Here is a 22,968-nt window from a genome sequence, read left to right on the forward strand (position 1 = left end):
GCCCGCCCGCACCCCTTCGCGGCCGCAGCGCCGCCGGAAGTGTGGCGGCGGAGGGCGGGGCCGGCGCGGCCTGCGAGGCGATCTGCGCGCTACCCGTGGAGTCAACACGTTTTATTGCACGGGGTAGACATCGCGTGCCCTCGACTCCCACTGGGCGCCTGAATAACCACCGCCCTGCCCTTTCTCACCTTCCACCTCCCAGCTCCCACTTTACAGCGGTCGGCCCTGGAGCCAGCCCGCTGGGGGTTCCAATTTCAGCCCCTGCGCTTACTAGCTGGGCGACCTTGGGCGAGTCCCTTATCTGGCTGAGTCCCTCACCTGACTGCTAATGCAAAAAGCGGATAATGAAACTACTTAGCTACAGGGTCGAAAGGGGCCCAGCTGAATAATCCTGTGTTGGCCGGGCATCCGATTACAAATTCCCAGGCCCTATTCCGGGGCCGATCGGCATGCCTGAAAGTAGGGCTTGGAAATAGGAAATTCAAATTCCTGAGAAGCCGCAGCAGATATACTAACGTCCCACCTCTCAATCTGGGGTTACCGTTCCTCTCAGGGAGGAATAATCACCCTTTATTTCCTTCCGCCAGGAAACGAGCTGTCCAGGACATACCTCGGAAACCCCGGAAAGTAACCATGGAGGCGAAAATGGAACTCTCTCCATGCCCAGTGCGTGGCCCAGCACACCGCTAAGGTTTTAAAGGCCCACCAGGTGCCCTGGAAAGCTGCCCGGTCTGTGTGTGTGTGTGTGTGTGGGGGCGTCTTGGGGTAGGGGGGCAGTTAGCAAGCCTGAGGCTCAAGTTCAGCTTTAACCGGAATCCGGCGCTTGACCGTAGACCTGTCTGTTGAATTCTGAGGGCTGGGGTAGAGTTCGGAAGCCGTGGGCTCCTCGGGGTGGGGGCTGCTTGGAGAGGATGGAGTCCCCGGGTCCTCAGACTGGGAATCTTCATCCGATTCGGCATCCTCCCCAGGCCCAAGCCCTGCTAGCTTCCTGCTGGCCTCCCACAGCCGGTGAGCTGCGCGGTCGTCTCTGGCGGCTGGGGGCACCTCCTCCACACGGCAGTTGGCGAAGTACCTCCCGCTGAGGGGCTCAATGCCTTCCTGCAGAGCGCAGTACAGGGGTGTCTGGGCACCCCCTCGCGGTGCCCGGAGCGCCAGCCAAGCCAGGGGGCGCAAAAGTGGGCGGAGCCATCCAGGAACGTGGCGCAGGAAGAGTTCCGAGTTAACTGGCCCTGTGGTCGGGAAGAAAGGAAGCAGCAGGGAAGACGACCGTGGTTGAGGCTCTAGGGTAAGAGGCACGCACAGGGCTACGGAGGAGTGGGGAAAAGAGTCCGGTCCCAGGGAAGCCAAGGTCGCATTAACCAGGTAGTACTTAGGGACCTGATAAGCTGACCTTACTCGTTTCTAACAGCAAGCCACTTCTTCTCCATCCAAGCTCCTTACACATCCTCATCTTCCAGATATTACTCATGCTGTGTCACTGCCTGCTCAGTCACTTCAGTCGTGTTCGACTCTTTTCGACCCTATGGACTTCTCCATGGGATTCTCCAGGCAAGAACCTAGCCTGGAACAATCTGTCTCTCTCCATCTTTTTTCCTGTTCCTTTGTATTTTATCTTTTGGCCTCCCTCAGTGGCATGTGGGATCTTAGTTCTCCAAACCAGGAATCAAACCCTCATCCCCTGCATTGGAAACATGTGGAGTCCTAACCATTGGACTGCCAGGAAAGTCCTCCTGTTCTTTGTTTAACCAGCAAACATTATGAACACCTACAGTAGACCCCTCCTCCAAGGTAAGGAGCAGCGGCTGCATTTTGCTGGAGCAGCTGTGAAGAGATACCCTACATCCAAGGAAAGAGAAACCCAAGTAAGTCGGTAGGTGTTGCAAGAGGGCATCAGAGGGCAGACACACTAAGACCATAACCACAGAAAACTAGCCAATCTGATCATAGGACCACAGTCGTGTCTAACCCAATGAAACTAAACCATGCCCTGTGGGGCCACCCAAGACGGTCAGGTCATGGTGGAGAGGTCTGACAGAATGTGGTCCACTGGAGAAGGGAATGGCAAACCACTTCAGAATTCTTGCCTTGAGAACCCCATGAACAGTAGGAAAAGGCAAATTGATAGGATACTGAAAGAGGAACTCCCCAGGTCAGTAGGTGCCCAATATGCTACTGGAGTTCAGTGGAGAAATAACTCCAGAAAGAATGAAGGGATAGAGCCAAAGCAAAAGCAATACCCAGTTGTGGATGTGACTGGTGACAGAAGCAAGGTCCGATGCTGTAAAGAGCAATACTGCATAGGAACCTGGAATGTTAGGTCCATGAATCAAGGCAAATTGGAAGTGGTCAAACAGGAGATGGCAAGAGTGAATGTCGACATTCTAGGAATCAGCGAACTAAAATGGACTGGAATGGGTGAATTTAACTCAGATGACCATTGTATCTACTACTGTGGGCAGGAATCCCTTAGAAGAAATGGAGTAGCCATCATGGTCAACAAAAGAGTCCGAAATGCAGTACTTGGATGCAATCTCAAAAACGACAGAATGCTCTCTGTTCGTTTCCAAGGCAAACCATTCAATATCACAGTAATCCAAGCCTATGCCCCAACCAGTAATGCTGAAGAAGCTGAAGTTGAATGGTTCTATAAAGACCTACAAGACCTTTTAGGACTAACACCCAAAAAAGATGCCCTTTCCACTATAGGGGACTGGAATGCAAAAGTAGGAAGTCAAGAAACACCTGGAGTAATAGGCAAATTTGGCCTTGGAGTATGGAATGAAGCAGGGCAAAGGCTAATAGAGTTCTGCCAAGAGAATGCACTGGTCATAGCAAACACCCTCTTCCAAAAACACAAGAGAAGACTCTACATATGGACATCACCAGATGGTCGACACCAAAATCATACTGATTATATTCTTTGCAGCCAAAGATGGAGAACCTCTATACAGTCAGCAAAAACAAGACCGGGAGCTGACCGTGGCTCAGATCATGAACTCCTTATTGCCAAATTCAGACTTAAACTGAAGAAAGTACGGAAAACCACTAGACCATTCAGTTATGACCTAAATCAAATCCCTTATGATTATACAGTGGAAGTGAGAAATAGACTTAAGGGACTAGATCTGATAGACAGAGAGCCTGATGAACTATGGACGGAGGTTCATGACATTGTACAGGAGACAGGGATCAAGACCATCCCCATGGAAAAGAAATGCAAAAAGGCAAAATGGTTGTCTGAGAAGGCCTTACAAATAGCTGTGAAAAGAAGAGAAGTGAAAAGCAAAGGAGAAAAGGAAAGATATTCCCATTTGAATGCAGAGTTCCAAAGAATAGCCAGGAGAGATGAGAAAGCCTTCCTCAGTGATCAATGCAAAGAAATAGAGGAAAACAACAGAATGGGAAAGACTAGAGATCTCTTCAAGAAAATTAGAGATACCAAAGGAATATTTCACACAAAGATGGGTTCGATAAAGGACAGAAATGGTATGGGCCTAACAAAAGCAGAAGATATTAAGAAGAGGTGGCAAGAATACACACAGAAGAACTGTACAAAAAAGATCTTCATGACCCAGATAATCACAATGGTGTGATCACTCACCTAGAGCCAGACATCCTGGAATGTGAAGTCAGGTGGGCCTTAGAAAGCATCACTATGAACAAAGCTAGTGGATGTGATGGAATTCCAGTTGAGCTATTTCAAATCCTGAAAGATGATGCTGTGAAAGTGCTGCACTCAGTATGCCAGCAAATTTGGAAAACTCAGCAGTGGCCACAGGACTGGAAAAGGGCAGTTTTCATTCCAATCCCTAAGAAAGGCAATGCCAAAGAATGCTCAAACTACGGCACAATTGCACTCATCTCACACGCTAGTAAAGTAATGCTCAAAATTTGCCAAGCCAGGCTTCAGCAATACGTGAACTGTGAACTTCCAGATGTTCAAGCTGGTTTTAGAAAAGGCAGAGGAACCAGAGATCAAATTGCCAACATCCGCTGGATCATCAAAAAAGCAAGAGAGTTCCAGAAAAACATCTATTTCTGCTTTATTGACTACGCCAAAACCTTCGACTGTGTGGATCACAATAAACTGTGGAAAATTCTGAAAGAGATGGGAATACCAGACCACCTGACCTGCCTCTTGAGAAACCTGTATGCAGGTAAGGAAGCAACAGTTAGAACTGGACATGGAACAACAGACTGGTTCCAAATAGGAAAAGGAATGCGTCAAGGCTGTATATTGTCATCCTGCTTATTTAACTTACATGCAGAGTATATCATGAGAAACGCTGGGCTGGAAGAAGCACAAGCTAGAATCAAGATTGCTGGGAGAAATATCAATAACCTCAGATATGCAGATGACATCAATCTTATGGCAAAAAGTGAAGATGAACTAAAAAGCCTCTTGATGAAAGTGAAAGAGGAGAGTGAAAAAGTTGGTTGGCTTAAAGCTCAACATTCAGAAAACGAAGATCATGGCATCTGGTCCCATCACTTCATGGGAAATAGATGGGGAGACAGTGGAAACAGTGTCAGACTTTATTTTTTGGGGCTCCAAAATCACTGCAGATGGTGACTGCAGCCATAAAATTAAAAGATGCTTACTCCTTGGAAGGGCAGTTATGATCAATCTAGATAGCATATTAAAAAGCAGAGACATTACTTTGCCAACAAAGGTCCATCTGGTCAAGGCTATGGTTTTTCCAGTGGTCATGTATGGATGTGAGAGTTGGACTGTGAAGAAAACTGAGTGCAGGAGAATTGATGCTTTTGAACTGTGGTGTTGGAGAAGACTCTTGAGAGTCCCTTGGACTGCAAGGAGATCCAACCAGTCCATCCTAAAGGAGATCAGTCCTGGGTGTTCATTGGAAGGACTGATGCTGAAGCTGAAACTCCAATACTTTGGCCACCTCTTGCAAAAAGTTGACTCATTGGAAAAGACCCTGATGCTGGGAGGGACTGGGGGCAGGAGAAGGGGATGACAGAGGATGAGATGGCTAGATGGCATCACCGACTCGATGGGCATGAGTTTGAGTAAACTTTGGAAGTTGGTGATGGACAGGGAGGCCTGGCGTGTTGCGATTCATGGGGTCGCAAAGAGTCGGACATGACTGAGTGACTGAACTGAACAGAACAGTGGACCAGCCACTGCTTTGGATATAGAGATATGGAGTGTAATAATGGCTAGCTGTAATTATTATCTCTATTATAATTTTAAGGAGCCTTAGGTAATGATTGTCTAATATTTGGTATAGTATTATGCGTCAGGCAGATCTTATTATCCGGCAACTCGTTCCCTAAGGCAGGGATGAGTCTTCAGTTCAGTTCAGTTCAGTCGCTCAGTCGTGTCCGACTCTTTGTGACCCCATGGACTGCAGCATGCCAGACCTCCCTGTTCATCACCAACTCTGGGAGTTTACTCAAACTCATGTCCATTGAGTCAGTGATGCCATCCAACCATCTCATCCTCTGTCGTCCCCTTTTCCTGCCTTCAATCTTTCCCAGCATCAGGGTCTTTTCCAGTGAGTCAGTTCTTCGCATCAGGTGGCCAAGGTATTGGAGTTTCAGTTTCAACATCAATCCTTCCAATGAACATTCAGGACTGACTTCCTTTAGGATGGACTGGTTGGATCTCCTTGCAGTCCAAGGGACTCTCAAGAGTCTTCTCCAACACCTCAGGAATGGGTCTTACTAATTAGTAAAATCACTCAAACTGTAAGAATGCTTCCAGTGGACCCCTAGACCCTGGATGACCCAGCGTATCTCTATACCTTATCTTTTGCCACATTCCCTTCCTCACTCTGTTCCAGCCACAGCAGGCTCTCTGTTCTTTCTTAAACACACCAGGCACTTCTGCCTCAGGACCCTTGCACTTGGTATTTACTCTGTTCTTTTACTCTTCTCCCTAGAATGCCTTATAGGTCATTCATTTCCTTTAAGCTTCTACTCAGATGTCACCTTTTCAGTTATATCTTCCTTGACTGCCATAGATAAACATAGCACCCCGTCATTTCTTTTTTCTTCTTCTTTTGCCAACTCTGTCATTTCTTAGTCCCCTTACCCTGTCTTATCTTTCCCTGCAGCACTTTAAACACCACCTGTCATTGTATATATTTATTAGCTGTCTCCTTCTATAAAGTAGAATGTAAACTCTATAAGGATGAGGTCTTTGTTTTGCTCACTACTACATTACTTGTGTCAAGATTAATGCCTGGAACATAGTAGGTACTCAGTAAATGCTTCCTGAATGAGTAATTATAAGCTAACATCATCAGTTCCGTCATGCAGATGGTTCCTTGGGGTGAGAACCTAGGCCTTCCTCATTGCCATGCCTTACCCAGCCGTCAGCATCTGAACTTGTGGTGTGAGAGGAAAAACCCAGACAAGGAGAACCAGGCTTCAAGATCAGCAAGGAACGGGCCTCTCCCTGGACCAGGCTTCCTTCCTGCTCTGAGGTTCTGTGGCTCAGCGAGAGGCTGGGGGAGCAGGGGAGGGGGCGAGGATGGGAGAGGGGGAATAAGAATGAAGCAGAGCAGCCAGAGAGCCGAACCTCACCTGGGTGGGCTGCATAGCAGGTGACACCAGTGCCCTCAAGCTGAGTGGCAAGCTCCCTGGCGAACAACACGTTGGCCAGCTTACTGTCGGCATATGCCCGCAGCTCCTGCTGCCAGCCCACCACTGGGCGGTCCAGGCGTGTGAAGTCGAGGCGGCCTCGGCGGTGGGCGGCAGAGGAGACCACCACCACACGGCTGGGGGCGCTCGTCTTGAGCCGGGGCAGCAGCAGGTGCGTCAGCAGGAAGGGGCCGATGTGGTTCACGCGCAGCAGCAGGTTAAAGGGCTCCCGGGTCCGGCCGCAGGAACTTATCCCTGGGGCAGGGGCTAGGTGTGAGCAACTGCTCCAGAGGGATTCTCAGAAGCCTCAGCGTCCCCCAGGTGAGATGGTGGTAGGGGGCATCCTTCCCACATGTTTACCAGTCCCACAGCCAAGCCTGCCTGGAAGGGTAGGGCACCCTCCCGCCCCCCCGCAGGTCGGCTGCCCTCACCGGCATTGTGGATGAGGATGTCCAGCCGTGGCTCGGAGCTCAGGAAGGCAGTGGCAAAGGCCCTCACGGAGGCCAGACTGGCCAAATCCAAGGCCATGAAGATGACTTCATTGTTCCCACTCTCCTGTGGAGTGGCAAGAAGTGGCCTGTCATACGCACCCTTCTCTTCTTCCTTCTCCCCAGGCACCAAATTCTGAGAGTTCAGCTCCTTCTACTAAGATCTGCTCCAGGCATTAGAATGTAGTGGATAAGTGTGTGGATGCTGGATGCAAATCTTGACTTTGCTTATTATTAGAGTGATACCTTGGGCAAGATACTTAATCTTTCTGAGGCTTAGTTATCTGTAAAATGGAAATAATAACAGTACTGATAGAGTTATTGTGAGGATTAAGTGAGTTAACATATGTAAAATCTTTAGAATTCTTTAGAACACTGCCTGGCATCATGTAGTCACCACTCTGTAGGCATTTGCTTTTTTTTTTTTTTTTTTGGTACTTGCTATTATTATTAAAATATCATCATACCCTCTGCCTGTTATCGTTACCCTAAAATCTACAACGGACTACTCACTGGTCTCCTCCAACCCACTTTTACCCCCTACAAACCAGGTCTCACACAGTCACTTAGGGGTTCCTTCCCAAAGGTTATTCTGACAGTCCAGCCCCTGCTGAGGACACTTCATCGGATCTCCACTGTCCAGTCTATGAAATCTGATCTCCTCAGTAGGGTCTATAAGGGCCCTCAGAACCTGGCCCTGGCTCAGAGAGTTCAGCCCCTTCCTTTTGCCCCTTCTCCCCATACTCCGTGCTCCAGCCTCATTAAACCTCTCAATCAGTTTCTCAAATCAGACCATTTATCTTGCCTCAGGGCTTCTGCATATGCTGTTCCCTCTGCTGTTCTCTTTCCGACTTTCATTAGAGTAACTTCCACTGATTCTTAAATGTCTTAGAACAGCAATTACTTCCTTCAGATCTGGTGTCCCTTCGCTGTGTGGCCAGAGCACCTGTGCACCCTCTTCTCCATTTGGAGAACTGGGCTGCATTATCCTTTAAGGGACTGGATACTCTCGGCCCCACGTCCAGCTCTTTTCGGTCTGTTTCTTCGGTGTTTCCATCCTCTGTTCACCCTCCCGCCAGGCCCCGCCCTCCACGCCAGGCCCCGCCCTCCACGCCAGGCCCCGCCCCCTCCTGGCCCCGCCCTCCCTCACCTGGCGGAGGTCGAACGCAGCCGCTTCGCCGCGCTCCCGGCTCCGGCAGGCCAGCACCACGCGCGCTCCCCGGCGCGCCAGCTCCAGTGCCGTCATCTTCCCGATGCCGCTGTTGGCGCCTGGGAAGGGTGGGCGGGAGCCGAGCTGAGGCGTCGGGCCCCAGCCCCGCTGTCCCGGCTCCCCGCCCTCTGCCCGCCAGCCAGCACTTACCCGTGACTACGGCCGTGCGGCCCCGCAGGCTGGCGAGGCCGCGGCACGGCGGGGCCTTCACCAGGTTGTAGTAGACAAGCACGTAGGCGCCCAGCAGCAGCCCCACGCCCAGCAGCAGCGCCTCCATGCCGGCCGCACCTCCGGGCTCCCGCCCAGGCCCGGAGACGCCTGGATCGCCGCCCGGGGGGCTGCGGGCTTTCCCCGCACCGGCCTGGAAGGGCGCCTGGCGCTCTTCGGTTTGGCGAAGGCGGAGGCGGAGGCGGAGGCGGGCGGGAGACAGGGCAGGGATGTGTGTGCGTGCGTGTGTGCGTGGGCCCTGGGAGCGCCCCCTAGGCGTGCGTCTGCGTCCTCGGGGTGTGCGCTGGTGTGAAAACCTAGGTGCCAATGTGCGTTTGCGCCTGGGAGCGCCCTCTAGGTATGTACACGCACCCCTAGTGAAGGTGCTAGTGACTTTTTGGTATGTGATGTGCCTATGGATCCTGGGATCATCCTTTAGGTTGTGTGCGTGCCTCTGGATCCTGTGTGTGCGCGCCCGTGTGAGCACCGTGTAGGTGTGTGTTTGTGGGCTTCGAGCCCCTCCAGAAGTGTGCATGCATCTGTAGTCTGTCAGTGTGTGCATGAATGACTGTCTTCGCCTGTACTCTGTGTTGGGCTCTGTAGCGGAAGCAGGAGGGGGCTTAGCAGACGGGTGGGCTCTCTGGGTGTCATTATGCAGCAGTCCTTCCCATCTGGAGAGGGGTGGGCGCCTGAATGCTGCTGTGTCTGACAGTGAGTCTATTCCTGGATTCTTTGCCCTCTGTGAACAAGTCCATCAGTTCCTTATCCTCTTATTTCAGCCCTCAGCTTCTAGGATCTTCTCTACCCAGGGATGGAACCCAGGTCTCCTGCGTTGCAGGCGGATTCTTTATCAGCTGAGCCAAGCCACCAGGGAAGCCCTCAGCTTCTAGGATTCTTTCATTTCTTCCCATAGAGGTCAGGGAGGTGACACAGTGCGTGTAGGGTGGCACCATCAGTTCAGGGCTGTCAGGATTCACTTATTCATTAGCTGTCTATCTCCTCACCTCCTCCTACCCCACCAGACCCCTCCTTTTTTATAGATATATTTATTTATTTGGCTGCACCGGGTCTTAACTGCAGCACGTGGGATGTGGGATCTAGTTCCCTAGCAGGGATTGGACCTGGGGCCCCTGCATTGGGAGTGCAGTCTTAGCTGCTGGCCCACTAGGAAAGTCCCCCACCCCTCCATTTCTGAAGGGAAGCAGGAAGGGAGTGTAAAATCTGTCCTCTGATCTTCAGGAGGAAATTTGTCTCTGGAATGATTCTGACAGATGGGAGAATTAGGTAAAGAGGCTTCATCACTGAATAGAAGTGATTGTGATGGCTGAGTGTGTGGGGACAGCTGGGGAGGCATGGGTAAGGGTATTATTTCTGGCCAGGTGACTTGCCAGAAATCCAGTACAATTTAGCACCTGTTGTTTGGCACTCACAGCATGCCCAGCAGTGTAGGTAGCCTTGAAAATACCCAGCAGAACAATGTTTCTGCCCTTAAGGAGTTCACAAGGCCCATCGGGGGAGGAGGAGGAGGAGAGTGGTCGAGGCAGTTAGAAGGGTGGGTGGAAACCAGGGTCAGACCTCAGATTCCAGGGGAGGTTTCCTGTTTAGCTGCACCATGGATTCAGTGTTCACGTGTCCATGCTGTGGGATGAGACTAGGGATGGAATATGAGTGAAATAAATGGATGTGTTCTCCACCCCCGCCAAAACAAAATCCTGACATGCAAACAGATACCACGCACTCTTAACAGCGCTGGCATGCATACACACAGCTGTGTTCTCTAAGGAGAAGGAGATGGTTTTCAGGAAAAAATTGGCAGATAAAATTTCTTAAGTATAATGTGCAAGGAGGAATAGTTTGTTTAAATAAAAGCGAGGTTGGAGGCCTGAGAATTAAGGTAATGGGTGAACTCATCTGATCAGGGATTGCAGTTGTAAAGTTGTGACTGCAAGTCGAGTTACCTGTGGCATGACTGAGTCTAGAGACTGAATTTCTTCTCTCTTCAGACATTTGAAACAACCAACTGCTCCGCACTAGATTCTAAGCTCCGAGAGGCAGGGGCCTCATCTGCCCTGGTGATTGCTCACAGCAAGTTACTGAGACCAAGATCCAAGGCCCGGCAAAGGCTCGGCACTGGAGGAACTTGAGTGATACTTGAATAATGAATTGCTCCATACCCAGCTAGGGCTGAGGGGGAAAAAAACCAGGTGTTATGACTTCTCCCAGAATAGATGGATAAAATGATAGTAAATAACTGGAAGGAAAGACAGACCCACTGCTTGGATTAAAGCTTCTAGACCAGAATGCAGAGATCTCATGCTATCTCTTATTTAAAAAAAATATTTTTGAAAAACAAAACAAAAAAAAACAAACATTTTTGGATGTGTGGGATTTCTCTAGTTGCGGTGAGTGGGGGCTGCTCTTCACTGTGGTGTGTGGGCTTCGGATTGCAGTGGCTTCTCTTGTGGCAAAGCACGGGTTCTAGGTGTGAGGGCTTAGCTGCTTTGAGGCATGTAGGATCTTCTCAGACCAGGGGTGGAACCCGAGTGCCCAGCTTTGGCAGGCAGATTCTTTACCACTGAGCCACCAGAGAAGTCCATCTCCTATTTTAATGTCTTGGTTTTGGAGCCAAGAGGAGCAGGGATCTGCACTCTTGGGATTCTTGTAGAATCTGATCACATCAAATGCTCAAGCCCTCTGAATCCCCTCACATCACCCACAAAGCCATACAACAACCCGCCACCGCAGCTGAACCCCTCCCCTTCCATTTGGCCTTCCTACCCTAGGCACACTTTTCTCTAACACCTCCCCTCTCCTGACTTCCCTGGGGACTGAGTATCTGGGACTGAGACTTGTTCAGTGGGGTTGTGGGACCAGGGCCTCAGGAGGGTTCCCTCTTAAGGGTGATGACAGGTAGGACAGACAGGCAGAAAACATAATTTGAAGTATTTTTGTTTTTTTATATACAGAATACAGGAAAGTTTCTGTAAAGTCTAAAACATTACAATTACTATGTACATCGGAACTAGTTGTGGGGGTGGGGGGAGAGGAGGGAGCCAGGGGTGGGAGGAAGAGGAGAGAAGTGGCAAGAGAACAAAAAAAAGGAGACAAAACAGGTTTACGACAAAAACATTTTTGCTACAATAGACAATTTGAAGAAAACGCTCTACCACATGTAGTACTGTACACAGTTTTTAAAAACATTGAAAAAATGTCATCACTAGATGTATTTACACAAAATCCAAATACACTTTTCCTTATTTGAAATAAAATAAGATGGACAGCCAGAAAAAGAATTCATTTCTCATTTGTCCATAATACACAGTAGCTACCTGTAGTGCAACCGCTGCAGAAAGGGAAAATAACCTGGAGGGTGGGAACCATGGAAGGAGGGTGGGTACGATCTTTATATTAAATAAAACAATGATATTGTATAGATTTTGCTGTATGAAAACTGTATTTTTTTCTTTTAATATAAAACTATTGTCACTGCCACAAAATAGAACAAGTTTCTGATTATTTTACAACGGCGGGCGAGGGGGAGGGAGCAGGAGGTGGGTGGGGAACGGTTTTGTGTCGGAGGTGTCCAGACCATCGGCCTTCCCCTCCCTGCCCACGCTGTTCCTCAGCTCGGTCTGCCGCTTTCCCATGAAATGTTGAGTACAAATATATGTGCAAATGCCCCCTAGAACTTGAGAAAAGAAAAAGGATTTTTAAAAAACAGTCAAAAGGTTTCTTCATTTCATGCAAAGATTGTAGTCGAAGGGTTTCCGGTAGAGTATAGAAAAAAAAAACCCGGGCTTGGTTTGTGTACATTTTTGCATTGCAGGAGTCTTGGGTGGGGTGGACGGGCGGGTGACGGGATGGCCGCCAGTCCTAGGGAACGGAGTTGGAGCGCAGCACGGGGCCCTGGTGGGGCTTGAGAGAGAGCTTCTCGGCCAAGACCCCATCTTGCAGCAGGCCGGCATCGCCTTTGGGCTGTTTGGTCGCAAACTCAGTGATGCTGAAGACAAACTGCAGGCACCCCAGCTTGATGTAGCTGCCGTGGTGCAGCAAGGCCGTGCCCTCCCAGCCGGCCCCACTGCCCCCAATCAAGCTCGAGCTGCTGGCTTTGCAGTTGCAGGGTCTCCGCTGCGGCCCCTGGGCCTGGGAGCTCATCATGGCTGCCTCTTCACTTGGCTCTTCATCTTGTTTCTGGTGCCGGCGGCGCCCTGGGAGAGACGGGAAGGTCACAGGAGAGGAAGTGAGCAGCCAAGCCCCACCTGGGCCGCCAGCCAGGGTGGGGCCCCTGCACCTCCCCACTCTAAAACGCTGTGTGACTTGGGGTGAGGGGAGCTCAGAAAGGAGGGGTGGAGTCTGAGGCTCCCAAGGGAGGTGTATATACCCATGGGGGTGTGCAGCACGTGCTTCTCCGTGGCCCTTCTGGGGCCCATGAGCAAGGAGAACCTGGCCAGCAGGACGGGGAAGGCTAGTGACAACAGGTCATGGCAGCGAGCCACAGCCACCCTGACCCAGGCATCAGAGAAAGTGTCCAAAAGGGCAGGTTCCGTGGCCACAGGCCTCTGCTCCAACTTACTGATGACACTCTGCACTTTGGCAACAATACTGCTTGGGGGGGTTGGCGGGGTCTTCTCAGAGAAGTCACATGAATACAGCACATTGTCCACCGTTGTCCCGTGCTCACTGTAGTTTAACAGCTCATAATGTTTGGTATTCTGAGGAGGAGGAGGGAAGATAAGATGTGTGGTCTGCTGCGTGGGGCCTGGGGCTAAGGGGAGAGAGGACACATGGAGAAGGCTGTGCTGCTCTACCGGGGAGCCCCCTCCTTCCTTCCCCATCACGCCTCGCTGCCCTGCCCCTTCCAATAGGGCTCAAGACTCATGTCCTCAAGAAAGCTTTCTTTCCTACCCTCCCAGTACTCTGCCTCCTTCGTGCAGGCTCCTGGTGAAATGACATTCACTGGCACCTGCTGCTGCTGCAACCCACAGGGACACGCCTGGAGGGCTAGGTTCCTTCTGCTGGTCCCCCCGCCCCCTAGCTTAGGGTGCCTCCTCCCTCCCTGGGCCTGCTGACCCACCTCAGGAGAAATGGCGGCCCTGCTCCCCAGGACGGATGCCCTTCACACTAAGACTCTTCTCTTCTGGGAATGCCAGGGAGGGAAGAGAAGGAGAGGACCCCACCCCCTTCCCCTCACCCAGGGCACTGAACACAACCCCAGCGCTGGGAGACGCCTCAGGCTGGCAGAGCTCTCTGCCTCCCCTCACCTCATCGTAGAATATGCAGGCATGTTTCCCGGACACGTAGTTACAGTGACCATAGTTTGTAAGGCACACGTCCATGTCAGCTCCTGCAAGGGGAGGAGGGTGGAGGAGAGGAAAGGAAACGAAGAACAGACTGTGAGGTGGATGCACGGGGGAGCTGAGCGGGGTGGGAGTTAGCTTCTGGGCGGGAGCTTCAGGGACAGGTAAGCTCAGGGCCCTCTCCTTGTACTTTTGAAGAAAAACTGCTATCTTTTCCAATCCCCTGTAAAAGAACAGATGTCCCTGCCAGCTCATGTGCTTCAGAATATGGGCTGCTGCCCAGAGGGGTGCAGGGAGCGATCTCCATGCGAGCACAACATGGGGTGCATGGTCCAGAAATCGCATCGTCTGAGAGAAAGGGGCCTTTCCAGGCTAAGGGCTTGCCTGTCCCTCTGGCAAGATGCAGGGCTAAGTACGGGTTACACATGTGTCAGCCCCATCACGTCTTCAAAGGTCTCCAGGGAGACCGCATGTGCCCTCTGCTCAGGTCTTCCCTGCGCTGCTGAAATGCTCACTGAGCAGCAGTCAGGGCTGCCTTCCGGGCTGTCTGAGCCACACGGGCCACAAGGCCTGAAGCGGGAAGATGGCAGCTGACAGTCCCTCTTCTCAGTCCCTCCTGTTCAGACATCTGCTGGGTTAAACCAGTCCACCCTGGAGAGGGCGTCCGTCCCTTTCTAGCCTCAGGGGGTCAGGGTGTCCATCTTCAGGGCTGGAGAGGGTCAATGCCCCTCCCACCTGGCTTACCTGTCCCGATGTAGAGGGTTCGATAGCACATGTTCACAGCGCCTCCCAACCCTAAGAGGGGGTAGAACACAGCTCGGGCCTGTACTTCCCTTCTCTGCACTGCAAGGCAAACACAGGGATGTGACTGTTCAGGAACAGAACCTGGGGCCCAAACACACATCAAGAGAAGCTGGACCTTTGGTCATGGAGAAAATAACCCCACAGGCTGAGTCATCTTTCCAAACTCACACCTCACATGAAGCTGCTGCAGGGTGTGGCTCTCTCCCCACTTAACAGCGTTTCCCACGTCGGGGAGTAAAAAGGACCATCTCTCAAGAGGACCATGTAATTCAAGGATGATAGTACTTGAAGCACAGGGCTGCCGGTTGGTTTATCAGGGATATACTAACTGATCTTATAAGGGAGGCTGTGCAAAAACCCCAGAAGGCACAAACCAATGTTCCTCTAATTTTGAATATGAATCACCCAGGGATCTTGTTAAAATGCAGGTTCTGATTCCGTAGGTCGGAGGTGGGGCCTGAGCTCTGCTAACAAGCTCTTAGGAGATGCGGATGCTCACGGTCTGAGGATCCTGCTTCTAAGCAGCGAGGTTTTTACTGGCTAACGCTCTAAGGGCTGCCCTAAGCAGAGTTAGCCTTTTGGAAAATCCTTCCAGCTCAAATACTGAGAAGCAAATGAGCAGAAAGCATATCCCATATACCCAAAGGCACTCCTAGCTGCTTTCTGTGTCTCACGAGGGATGAGTTACAGCAGACTCTCCCGAGTCTGATCTGAAAGTGGTGGTCACCATCTTGTTTCTGCTTTTGAGAAAAGAAACTGTGGTGTTATTATTAAGCCCAGTAAAGGCCTGCATGGAGGACTGAGATTCTCCGTGGAGGGGAGATGGCTGTTCACAGGCAGAGGGTGGACCAAGCTGGGTGGCGTGGGCATGCGCACCTTCCGTGTGGTGCCCTCCAGAAGCCAGCGGATGTGCCCCGACACTGCCCGGTGAAGCTTGGACCCGGGAGGGGAAAAGCTGATGTATTCTCTGCAAGGCCAGAAACTTGATCAGCTTCTCGTCCAGCATATTTATCTCGATTTCTATTAACCAAAGAGAAAGATTAAAAAGCAGCTGAGGAGGAAATGGAATGTGGAAGTAGGTGAGGGTCAGAGAGCCAATATTTCAGCATTCCTAAAATCCAGCCAAGTGATTTTTCTCAAATGACTCAGAGTACAAAGTGGTACCAGGGCCTGGAGCCAAGTATGTCACTGGCCCTTCTGCAATGAGAGGCTGCAGGCAGCCTGGGCAGATGCCCCCTGCAGTGGGGAAGCTTAACATTAGGTACGGTGGTTCCAGAAAGTGCAGCAAGACACAACTTGCCTACCTGGGCTGAGCGGAAGCCCTGATGTCTGGTACTGAGGCCTGGACTCTCTAACGCCCCTGCTCAGAGATCAAGGTTGGCTCCTGTTCTCCCTGACTTCAGGGGTTCCTCACAGATGAGGTCCCTCCTTTGGAAGCGAGGCTCTTCCTGGTTTTATTCAAGTCCAAGTGATCTGCCTAAAGTGACTTTCTTGCCTTCTCACTGGTTTAGCTTGGCTCTGCGCTCCCTTTGTCACTGTTATGTGTATACCGCGTGTAAGAGGCAGAACTGGGAGAAGGGACTTTCTTTCCTACAGTCCTCCCGCCTCCCCGCCCCCTGAGACCAGGCCCCCTTCTGCTCCTCTGCAATGAGCTGAACGCTGCACAGGGGCAGCAGCTCACTCACTCACCTCCATTGACATCCATGAATGCTCGAAGTGAGTTGGTGAGGTCCACCATGGCAGTAGAGTTGGCTGGGAAAGAGGGTACGGTTAAAGCGCTTCCTATGGATAACGTGCCGGGGCTGACCTTGCCATCTGGGGACGGAGCAGGAAGACTGTTACTTACGTTGCCTGAGGGAAACCCACCGGTCCAATCCCCCACTGCTGAGACAGGCCTGGATTTCGGGCCCAAGGTGATGTTCCCTTCTTGATCCTCACCCCATAGGCTCTGGAACTCCTAGAGCTAAAAACGTGTGGTGAGGAAGGGCAGGTGGAACGACAACACACCCGGGCACGCGGGAGTCCCCAGAGCACGAGAATGAGGACATCTACTGCTCAGGGGGACGTGGTGGGATAGCTTCGTCCTCTGGGCCGCGACTACCTCCCGGCCGCCTCTGCTCACTCAAGCAGGTGGTGCCTGCCCCTGCAGCTCCTGTGTCCTGAAGTGGACTCACAGGTGCCGAAGCTAGCCAGGCCGGTATTTAGAGATAAATAGGAAGAGAGCCTGAGAGTAGGGGCCATCCTGGGACCAGGGCCCCCATGCAGAGAAGTCACAGTCACCTGGTCACCGAGACTCCCAGCTGACTAGGAGGCCAGTTCAGTTCAGACAGGAGAGACCACAGGGGGTTCCAGCAGCATCTGAAACCTGGTTCAGATGCTGGGGTCAGCAACCTTGAGGTCCTGAATGCTGACAGGGCACAGGTGAAAGGGCGGGTCTACACCTCGCCCAGGACGCATTATGGGACTGCCTTGTAGAATGTGGCCCGAGCACAAGCCTTCGGGCCAGAGCGACCTCTGCGGGCACTCCACTCTGCCTACTCTGGAAGGCAGTGCCGTTTTCTGGCCCTGCTTTCCCTGACACAGCAATTTCTTCAAATGAGCTGTCTCTGAGATTCTGGAACGGGGTGGATCATCAAAGACCGAGGCCGTCACCCAGAACCTAAGACTGACCACGGCAGCTCCCGGGAGCTGGCTGCTCTCCTCTAAGGTGACGGACAAAAAGCCTGGACAGCCTGGGAGGGGAGAGTCAGGAGACCCAGGCTCCAGTTCCACTCCTGCACTGACTCGGTAGGTTACCTTAAGGAAATCACTTTCAGAGCCTAAAGGTCCTGCCTCTAAATTAGGGATAAGTTAACAGGCACTTTCTCTTCTATCATAGAAACAGGGGGAAGGACAATTAATACAGAGATCAAAGTCCTCTGGAACATTTACAGGGATACAAGTGTTGTTTGAACCTTAAGAGTTATTTGCCAGGAAGAGCATGAAAGGCTGAGCCGCACTCACCTGACGATGGCGCTGGTGAGCAGAATCGTTGGTTGGCTCCTGTGGCCAAGATACCATCACCTGCAGCTTGGGGGGGAGTGAGCACCCGGGTGGCATTTGGGGGTGAGCCCAGTGGCCTTGAATCTGTCAACGGAGGTCCTATCTGGGATTGGACAGTCTTTCTTTGCAAAGTGCTGGTGTTCTCGATGCTGGCACAAGAGCTGGGAACGGAAGGGGGTAGGCTTGGGACAAGACCCACACTCCTCTGGGGGCAAGAGCTGGGGCCAGTGGCATTCTCTGTCTTCACAATGATGCCGACGGTGTGGTTCTGAAGCCCCCCAGCCGCTGGTGGCGTGAGGGGCCGGGGCCAGCCTTGCCGGTGTGAGAGGCCTGGTAGGGGGGTGTTGGCGCCTGGAAGTCGCCGGGGGTCCGTGGAATCAGTGGGGCTGCTGTAGAGGTGTGGGCCATTGGCTTTCACCTCTGTGTTCACCGGCCCGTTGGCAGTCCCACAGGGGGCTTTCTTGGATTTTTCCGCACAAGAGCTGCAGCTGATGTCCTCTAGGGTTGGGGGTTGGTGGGGTGGAGAGCAACTCAGGGAATTCTGGGTGCTAAGCCCTGAGGGGCAGGACAAGGGGTAGTGGGAAGGTGGAGGTGCCTTGTCAGCTGTTTGCAGGGAGGTGGTGATTGAGCTGTCAGTCACAATAACAGGCTTAATATCAGCCTTCTCTGTCTGTTCAGAGTCCCAATGCGAAGGCATCTGCTTAGCAGATAAATGTTTCAATATGCTGCACTGGAGCGCAACAACACTACAGAGCCACTGCAACGGAAGGAGAGGAGAGGAGAGGAGGGTGAGAGGCCTGGGAGGCGCTGGTCCTTCCTGCCACAGCGGCCAGGGCTACCGCAGAGCCGACAAGCACTGTTTCCAAGGTCCCATCGCGAATGCCCAGAGAGGGTGTGCTTGACTCCTGAGAGGACTCCATCTCCATTCCCAAGCAAGGCTTGTCGGTACACACTCGGCAGGCAACACCCTGGTCAGCAGGGCTGGGGGTTCCCGTTCTGACTCTGCCCCTAAGGCTCACCTCGTCACCAATATCCAGCAAGGACCCAAGCTCCTGCTGTGTGTCCAGCAATGCCACCTAACTTCTCTAGGTCTACTCATCTCTTTCTGCAAGACGGACGTGCCCGTCTCGCAGCACCCTGGGGACTGGTGGAGAGAAGCAGACCAGTTGACTCTGTAGTTCTCTTACTTGCCTCAGGATCTGAGCCAGAGGGTCTCTCTGGAACGGTCAACTCAGGGGGCAGGGCGGTGGCAGCAGGGGTGGGGGCTCAGGGTGGGGGAGGGTGGGGTGGCAGAAGATGGGGATGAGAGTGACTTCCAGTGACAGCCGCAGCGAGGTGGAAGGATGATGGGGTCTGGAGTCCCGGCCCTGCCTTCACTCACCTCTTGCTGCTCTGCCTGGGTGGCTAAGTGCTCAGAGTTCACAAGGTGCGTCTGTGACTCCTCAGGGATCCCATTACAGATCAGCTCCCCGTCCCGAATGGCCGCGGGTGCAATGAGAGGGGGTGGGAACTGGTACTGAGATTTGATGGCATCGGGAACCTGTTCAGGACAGAGAGAGAGAGGAAGGAGAGGGTGGCAGAGCCAACACACCCGGTGGGCTCTGCGCTGGCCTTGCTCGTCTGTGGTGCCGATGCCTGGGGGCAGCCGTCTACTCAGGGGCCCACTGAGGACGAGGACGCACGGTGGGCGGCTGCTGCTCTGTATCTCCATCTCTGTGACTCTGACACACACGAGTCTGAGAAGGCACAGCACTAGAAAAGGCAGCCATGTCTCCTAACTCTTCTTCATCAAGGTCCAAGGCCTGCAGAAACCAGGCCTTCCTGTATGCTGCCTCTGTTTTGGCCCAAAAAGTGTAAGAGAGACACTGGACAGGGCTTTAGAGTGGTAGTCTAGGCTCTTACTGATCAGCATCTCATCTGGGAGGTGAGTGAGCAGTATCTGAGAGAGAAAAAGTTAAATAAGGCCACATTCACTGTGAAAATGCGCAGCGTGAGGCCTGTCTGGTGATAAGCACTCAATGTCAGTTGTCTTCATCCATTCACTCATGACTCATGAAACAATTAAAGGCCTCTTTGCTGCACAAAGACGGACAACACACACTGAATCACAACACGTGTGAAAGGAAGCGTCACACAAGCCAAGAGTCATTCATACATTCAGCCAACGTTTACTGAGTACCTCCTGAGTCTGCACCACGCCAAGTCCTAGAGATCCAGAGATGAACAAAATTTAAGCCTTGCCCCTAAAGAAGCTCACAGCCTGGTGGGAGATGAGCCCAGAAACATTACAATACAATGTAATGGGTCCTAAAAGAGAGGATGTCTAAGGAGCTATAAAAAAAAAAAGAGTGTGCTTACTTTCGTCTGGGGGCCAGGAGCTCAGACTAGGGAGGATTTCGTTGGAGGGCAGTATTATCCAAGACTGGAAGCGGAGGAGGAACTCCTAGGCAGATGAAGGGGTAACTACAGGTGGGGGGGGTGGACTTGGAAAATGTGTGAGAACTAACAGATTTGGTGACCAAGTCCTTACGGAGATTAACGGAAGAAGAGCTGAATTCTGGTTTGAGGGACTGGGTAGAGATTTCAAGTCATTCACTGAACCAGGAAATACAAGAAGAGGAAGAGCACATTTGGAGGCAAAAGACTCTTGGTTTTTTGCAGGATGAGCAGGCAGATATGAATCTAGTTATCAGGAGAAAGGCAAGGAACACAGAATTGAGAGCTGTCACGTTAACAGTGGTGGCCAGTGCTATGGACTTGTCTGAGGGCATCCAGGAATGGGGCAGTAGCTAGACTAAGGTTGCCCCTGAGAAAGAGGGATCCCCCAACAAAGATATGAAGGTCTCGGCTGATTTTGCCTGCATTGTTGCATGTCACGGATGAAGGCCAATGTTCCAGAACAGGGCTGGAGCAGTTCTCTGCCGTGGTCCTCTGGTGCTGCAGGCCCCATTTCTCTCTCACACTAAGAACAAAATGCTTCTTAGGCGACTCATAACCTTGGGTTCTCCTCAAGAATAGGGACACATTTCAAAAGGGGGAGGGGCATCAGGATTCTATCAAGGCCCCCTGACCTGTTCACTTCAGCAGCCAGGCTTTCTTTCAGATCCATACGGTCAATCACACAGCCCAGACTTACTCTTAGATGTCTAAGTAAGGTCTGAGGCATGCCATCTTCAATGTGCAAATACATTCTACCCCTGACTGCAAATACCTTTATTTAATTTGGAAAACTGGTGTTCCCACCAAAGCATAAATATTTACGGTTAAGAGTTTGTTACACAATTTTCAACAGTCAACATTTAGCTAGCACTGAGACCCAATGGAAGTGATGGAAGTGGTGCGAGTGATAATATTAAGTGTGGCTGCCACCAAGTGGCCACATTTGAGAACTGTTGGTTTCCCTTGGTAGAGGGGACTGCAGGATTATTTCAAAAGAGAAAAATCAAGTTTATATACACGGGTATATAGTGTTATGTTCTCTAAGTTAAATGAATGAGACTGACCAGTTTAGGAGAGACAGCCTCAGTACTACCAAATGCTTTTCAAAGAAGGAAATACTCCTGTCCATCTCTGTGGACACAGGTTAGCAGCTGTCAGATGCATACAAATGTTGACTATACCAACACCACAATTTTTTTGAGTATTGATGATATATTAACAGTAGCCCCCCAAAATGGATTGTCCCTCACTTTTTGTTAAGGGCTTTAGCTTAATCACCCCTTTAAACACTTCCCCCCTCACCAGACAGCTTTGAGAAAGGGGCCATCTAACAGAAACAGAATGAGTGCCAGGAGTGGGGATGGTAACGGCAGAGCACACCAAAAGTTTGGTGGGAGGGACTGAAGACTGCTGATCCTCAAGAGAACTAGAAAGCTGGCTGAGTCTGAAGGCCTCCCTGTGGGTTTCCTGACCACCATAAATTGATGGTTGCATTTGTCACTTGCCATTGAGCTTCAGTCTTCCCCTCTGTAATGGGGACCCTGACCCTGTCTACCCAGGAAGGCGGGCAGAGACCACCATCCTGCTTGCGCCGGGTTGTGACTCACCTTCAAGCTTCTTCTTTTGACCGACTGGAGCACGCGGCGGTTGGGAGGGTGCTTCTTGTGGATTCGGTTCAGGAAGTCCACTTTGACGACGTGCTGTGAAATGGTGTCCTGGAAACGGTCAAACACCTGGCACCGATTGCTCAGCGTCATGTTCTTCTGGTTCAGCTGGGGACAGAGGAGACACATTCCTGCTATGGAGCTCAGATGCATCACCCTCCCAATTATCTCTATGTTAAAAAAAAAAAAGGCTCCCTCGGCCCATTGGGCTCATTTTGTCAGGAGCTGGTATGTCAACACTCCTGTCAGAGGGCCGGGGGATGTGGCCAGTCTAGTTCCCACTCCCTAGAGAGGCCCGAAGGGGACAAGACACAGGGAGTCAGCCCGGAGGGCCCTTCCAAACTCAGCCTCTGACAGTCCTCTTCCCAGTGCACAGGTTTCAGAGCAGGTGCAGGCCTTGGCCCTAGAGCGCTCCAGACTCCTTTCCTAGCAAGGGCCTCTCTCCCACCAGAAGCAGAACTGTTTCCCGTGTGGGAGCTTGGCTGACAGGTGAGACCAACACCAGAATCCTGCCCTATTCCTCCTCCATGGCACCAGGAAGCATTCGTGAACCCACCTGGGTACCAGAGCCTTGTTCTACAGCAGGCAGAAAGCCTTGGCCTGCTCTCAAGAGGCCAAAGGGAAGGAAGAAAAAAAGTGTGTGCAGCAGCCTCCAGGAGGCATGGAGCAACTATGCCTCTTTTCCTTTTCTACGTCTGGTCCCCCATACTTTAATTAAAAGAAAAGATCTATGTGGCCGCTTCCTAATTAGTAAATTAGGAAAACCCCTATGCGGCTAATAAATAATCACCCAGTTAATAACTCCTCGTCTGCTGAAAGGCTGTTCTTACAGATTCACATTTGGGTAGACTGCTCATGGCTGTTTCTCTTCTGGTTCAGCAGGAGGCAAAACGAGACACTCACACTGAGCCTTGGAGAGAGGCTTCCTCCTGCATAACCCTTCTGAGGTGCATGAGTGAAGTGAAGAGGGCCAAGTACGTGCTTTCTCCCATTTGAGCAAGTCTATAACTGAAGTTCCTCTCCGGGCAGGCAGAGCAGAAGGCCAGCAGTCATTCCATGGTTATCACCCTTTGATATGGTGATGCCTTATGCAATTACCCTTTGAACCTGGAGAGGCTGCTCTTAAGAGGGAGCTGCTCCGCCTGAGGCCCTCTCTCATTCAACCTTCCGAGGGACAGTGCTGATTAGGAGATGTCCTATCCCTCTGG

The 22,968-nt window shown here is 51.7% G+C and overlaps 2 protein-coding genes across 5 annotated transcripts in view; both read right to left on the reverse strand.

The window, feature by feature from the left end:
- Window positions 1–96: 96 nt before the first annotated feature.
- Window positions 97–8,792, reverse strand: DHRS13 (dehydrogenase/reductase 13). The gene is made up of 5 exons (XM_070478772.1): window positions 8,458–8,792; window positions 8,248–8,366; window positions 7,041–7,164; window positions 6,553–6,864; window positions 97–1,229 (listed from the first exon to the last, which is right to left on the reverse strand). The coding sequence occupies exons 1-5, from the start codon at window positions 8,582–8,584 to the stop codon at window positions 778–780; spliced, it is 1,134 nt and encodes a 377-aa protein (XP_070334873.1). The 5' UTR covers window positions 8,585–8,792; the 3' UTR covers window positions 97–777.
- Window positions 8,793–11,450: 2,658 nt separating this feature from the next.
- Window positions 11,451–22,968, reverse strand: part of PHF12 (PHD finger protein 12) — a 39,405-nt gene continuing 27,887 nt past the window's right edge. For 2 of the 4 annotated variants that reach the window (XM_020911760.2, XM_020911762.2), the window contains 9 exons: window positions 21,704–21,868; window positions 19,039–19,197; window positions 17,619–18,414; window positions 16,305–16,430; window positions 15,492–15,635; window positions 14,556–14,654; window positions 13,776–13,858; window positions 13,088–13,226; window positions 11,451–12,722 (listed from right to left, as the gene is read on the reverse strand). In XM_020911760.2, coding sequence (XP_020767419.1) covers window positions 12,388–12,722; window positions 13,088–13,226; window positions 13,776–13,858; window positions 14,556–14,654; window positions 15,492–15,635; window positions 16,305–16,430; window positions 17,619–18,414; window positions 19,039–19,197; window positions 21,704–21,868 — 2,046 coding nt within the window. In that variant the 3' untranslated portion in view covers window positions 11,451–12,387. The other 2 variants (XM_070478767.1, XM_020911765.2) reach the window with 2 other exon arrangements.

Source organism: Odocoileus virginianus, chromosome 17, assembly GCF_023699985.2.
Source record: "Odocoileus virginianus isolate 20LAN1187 ecotype Illinois chromosome 17, Ovbor_1.2, whole genome shotgun sequence".
NCBI classification, from domain to species: Eukaryota; Metazoa; Chordata; class Mammalia; order Artiodactyla; family Cervidae; genus Odocoileus; species Odocoileus virginianus.

Excerpts from the sequence above, each read along its gene's own strand:
- DHRS13 (XM_070478772.1), bottom strand. The coding sequence starts at position 8,584 with ATGGAGGCGCTGCTGCTGGGCGTGGGGCTGCTGCTGGGCGCCTACGTG. Across the intron at positions 8,367-8,457 it reads CCGCACGGCCGTAGTCACGG|GCGCCAACAGCGGCATCGGG; the intron begins GTAAGTGCTGGC and ends CACCCTTCCCAG. Across the intron at positions 7,165-8,247 it reads CTGCGTTCGACCTCCGCCAG|GAGAGTGGGAACAATGAAGT; the intron begins GTGAGGGAGGGC and ends GCCACTCCACAG.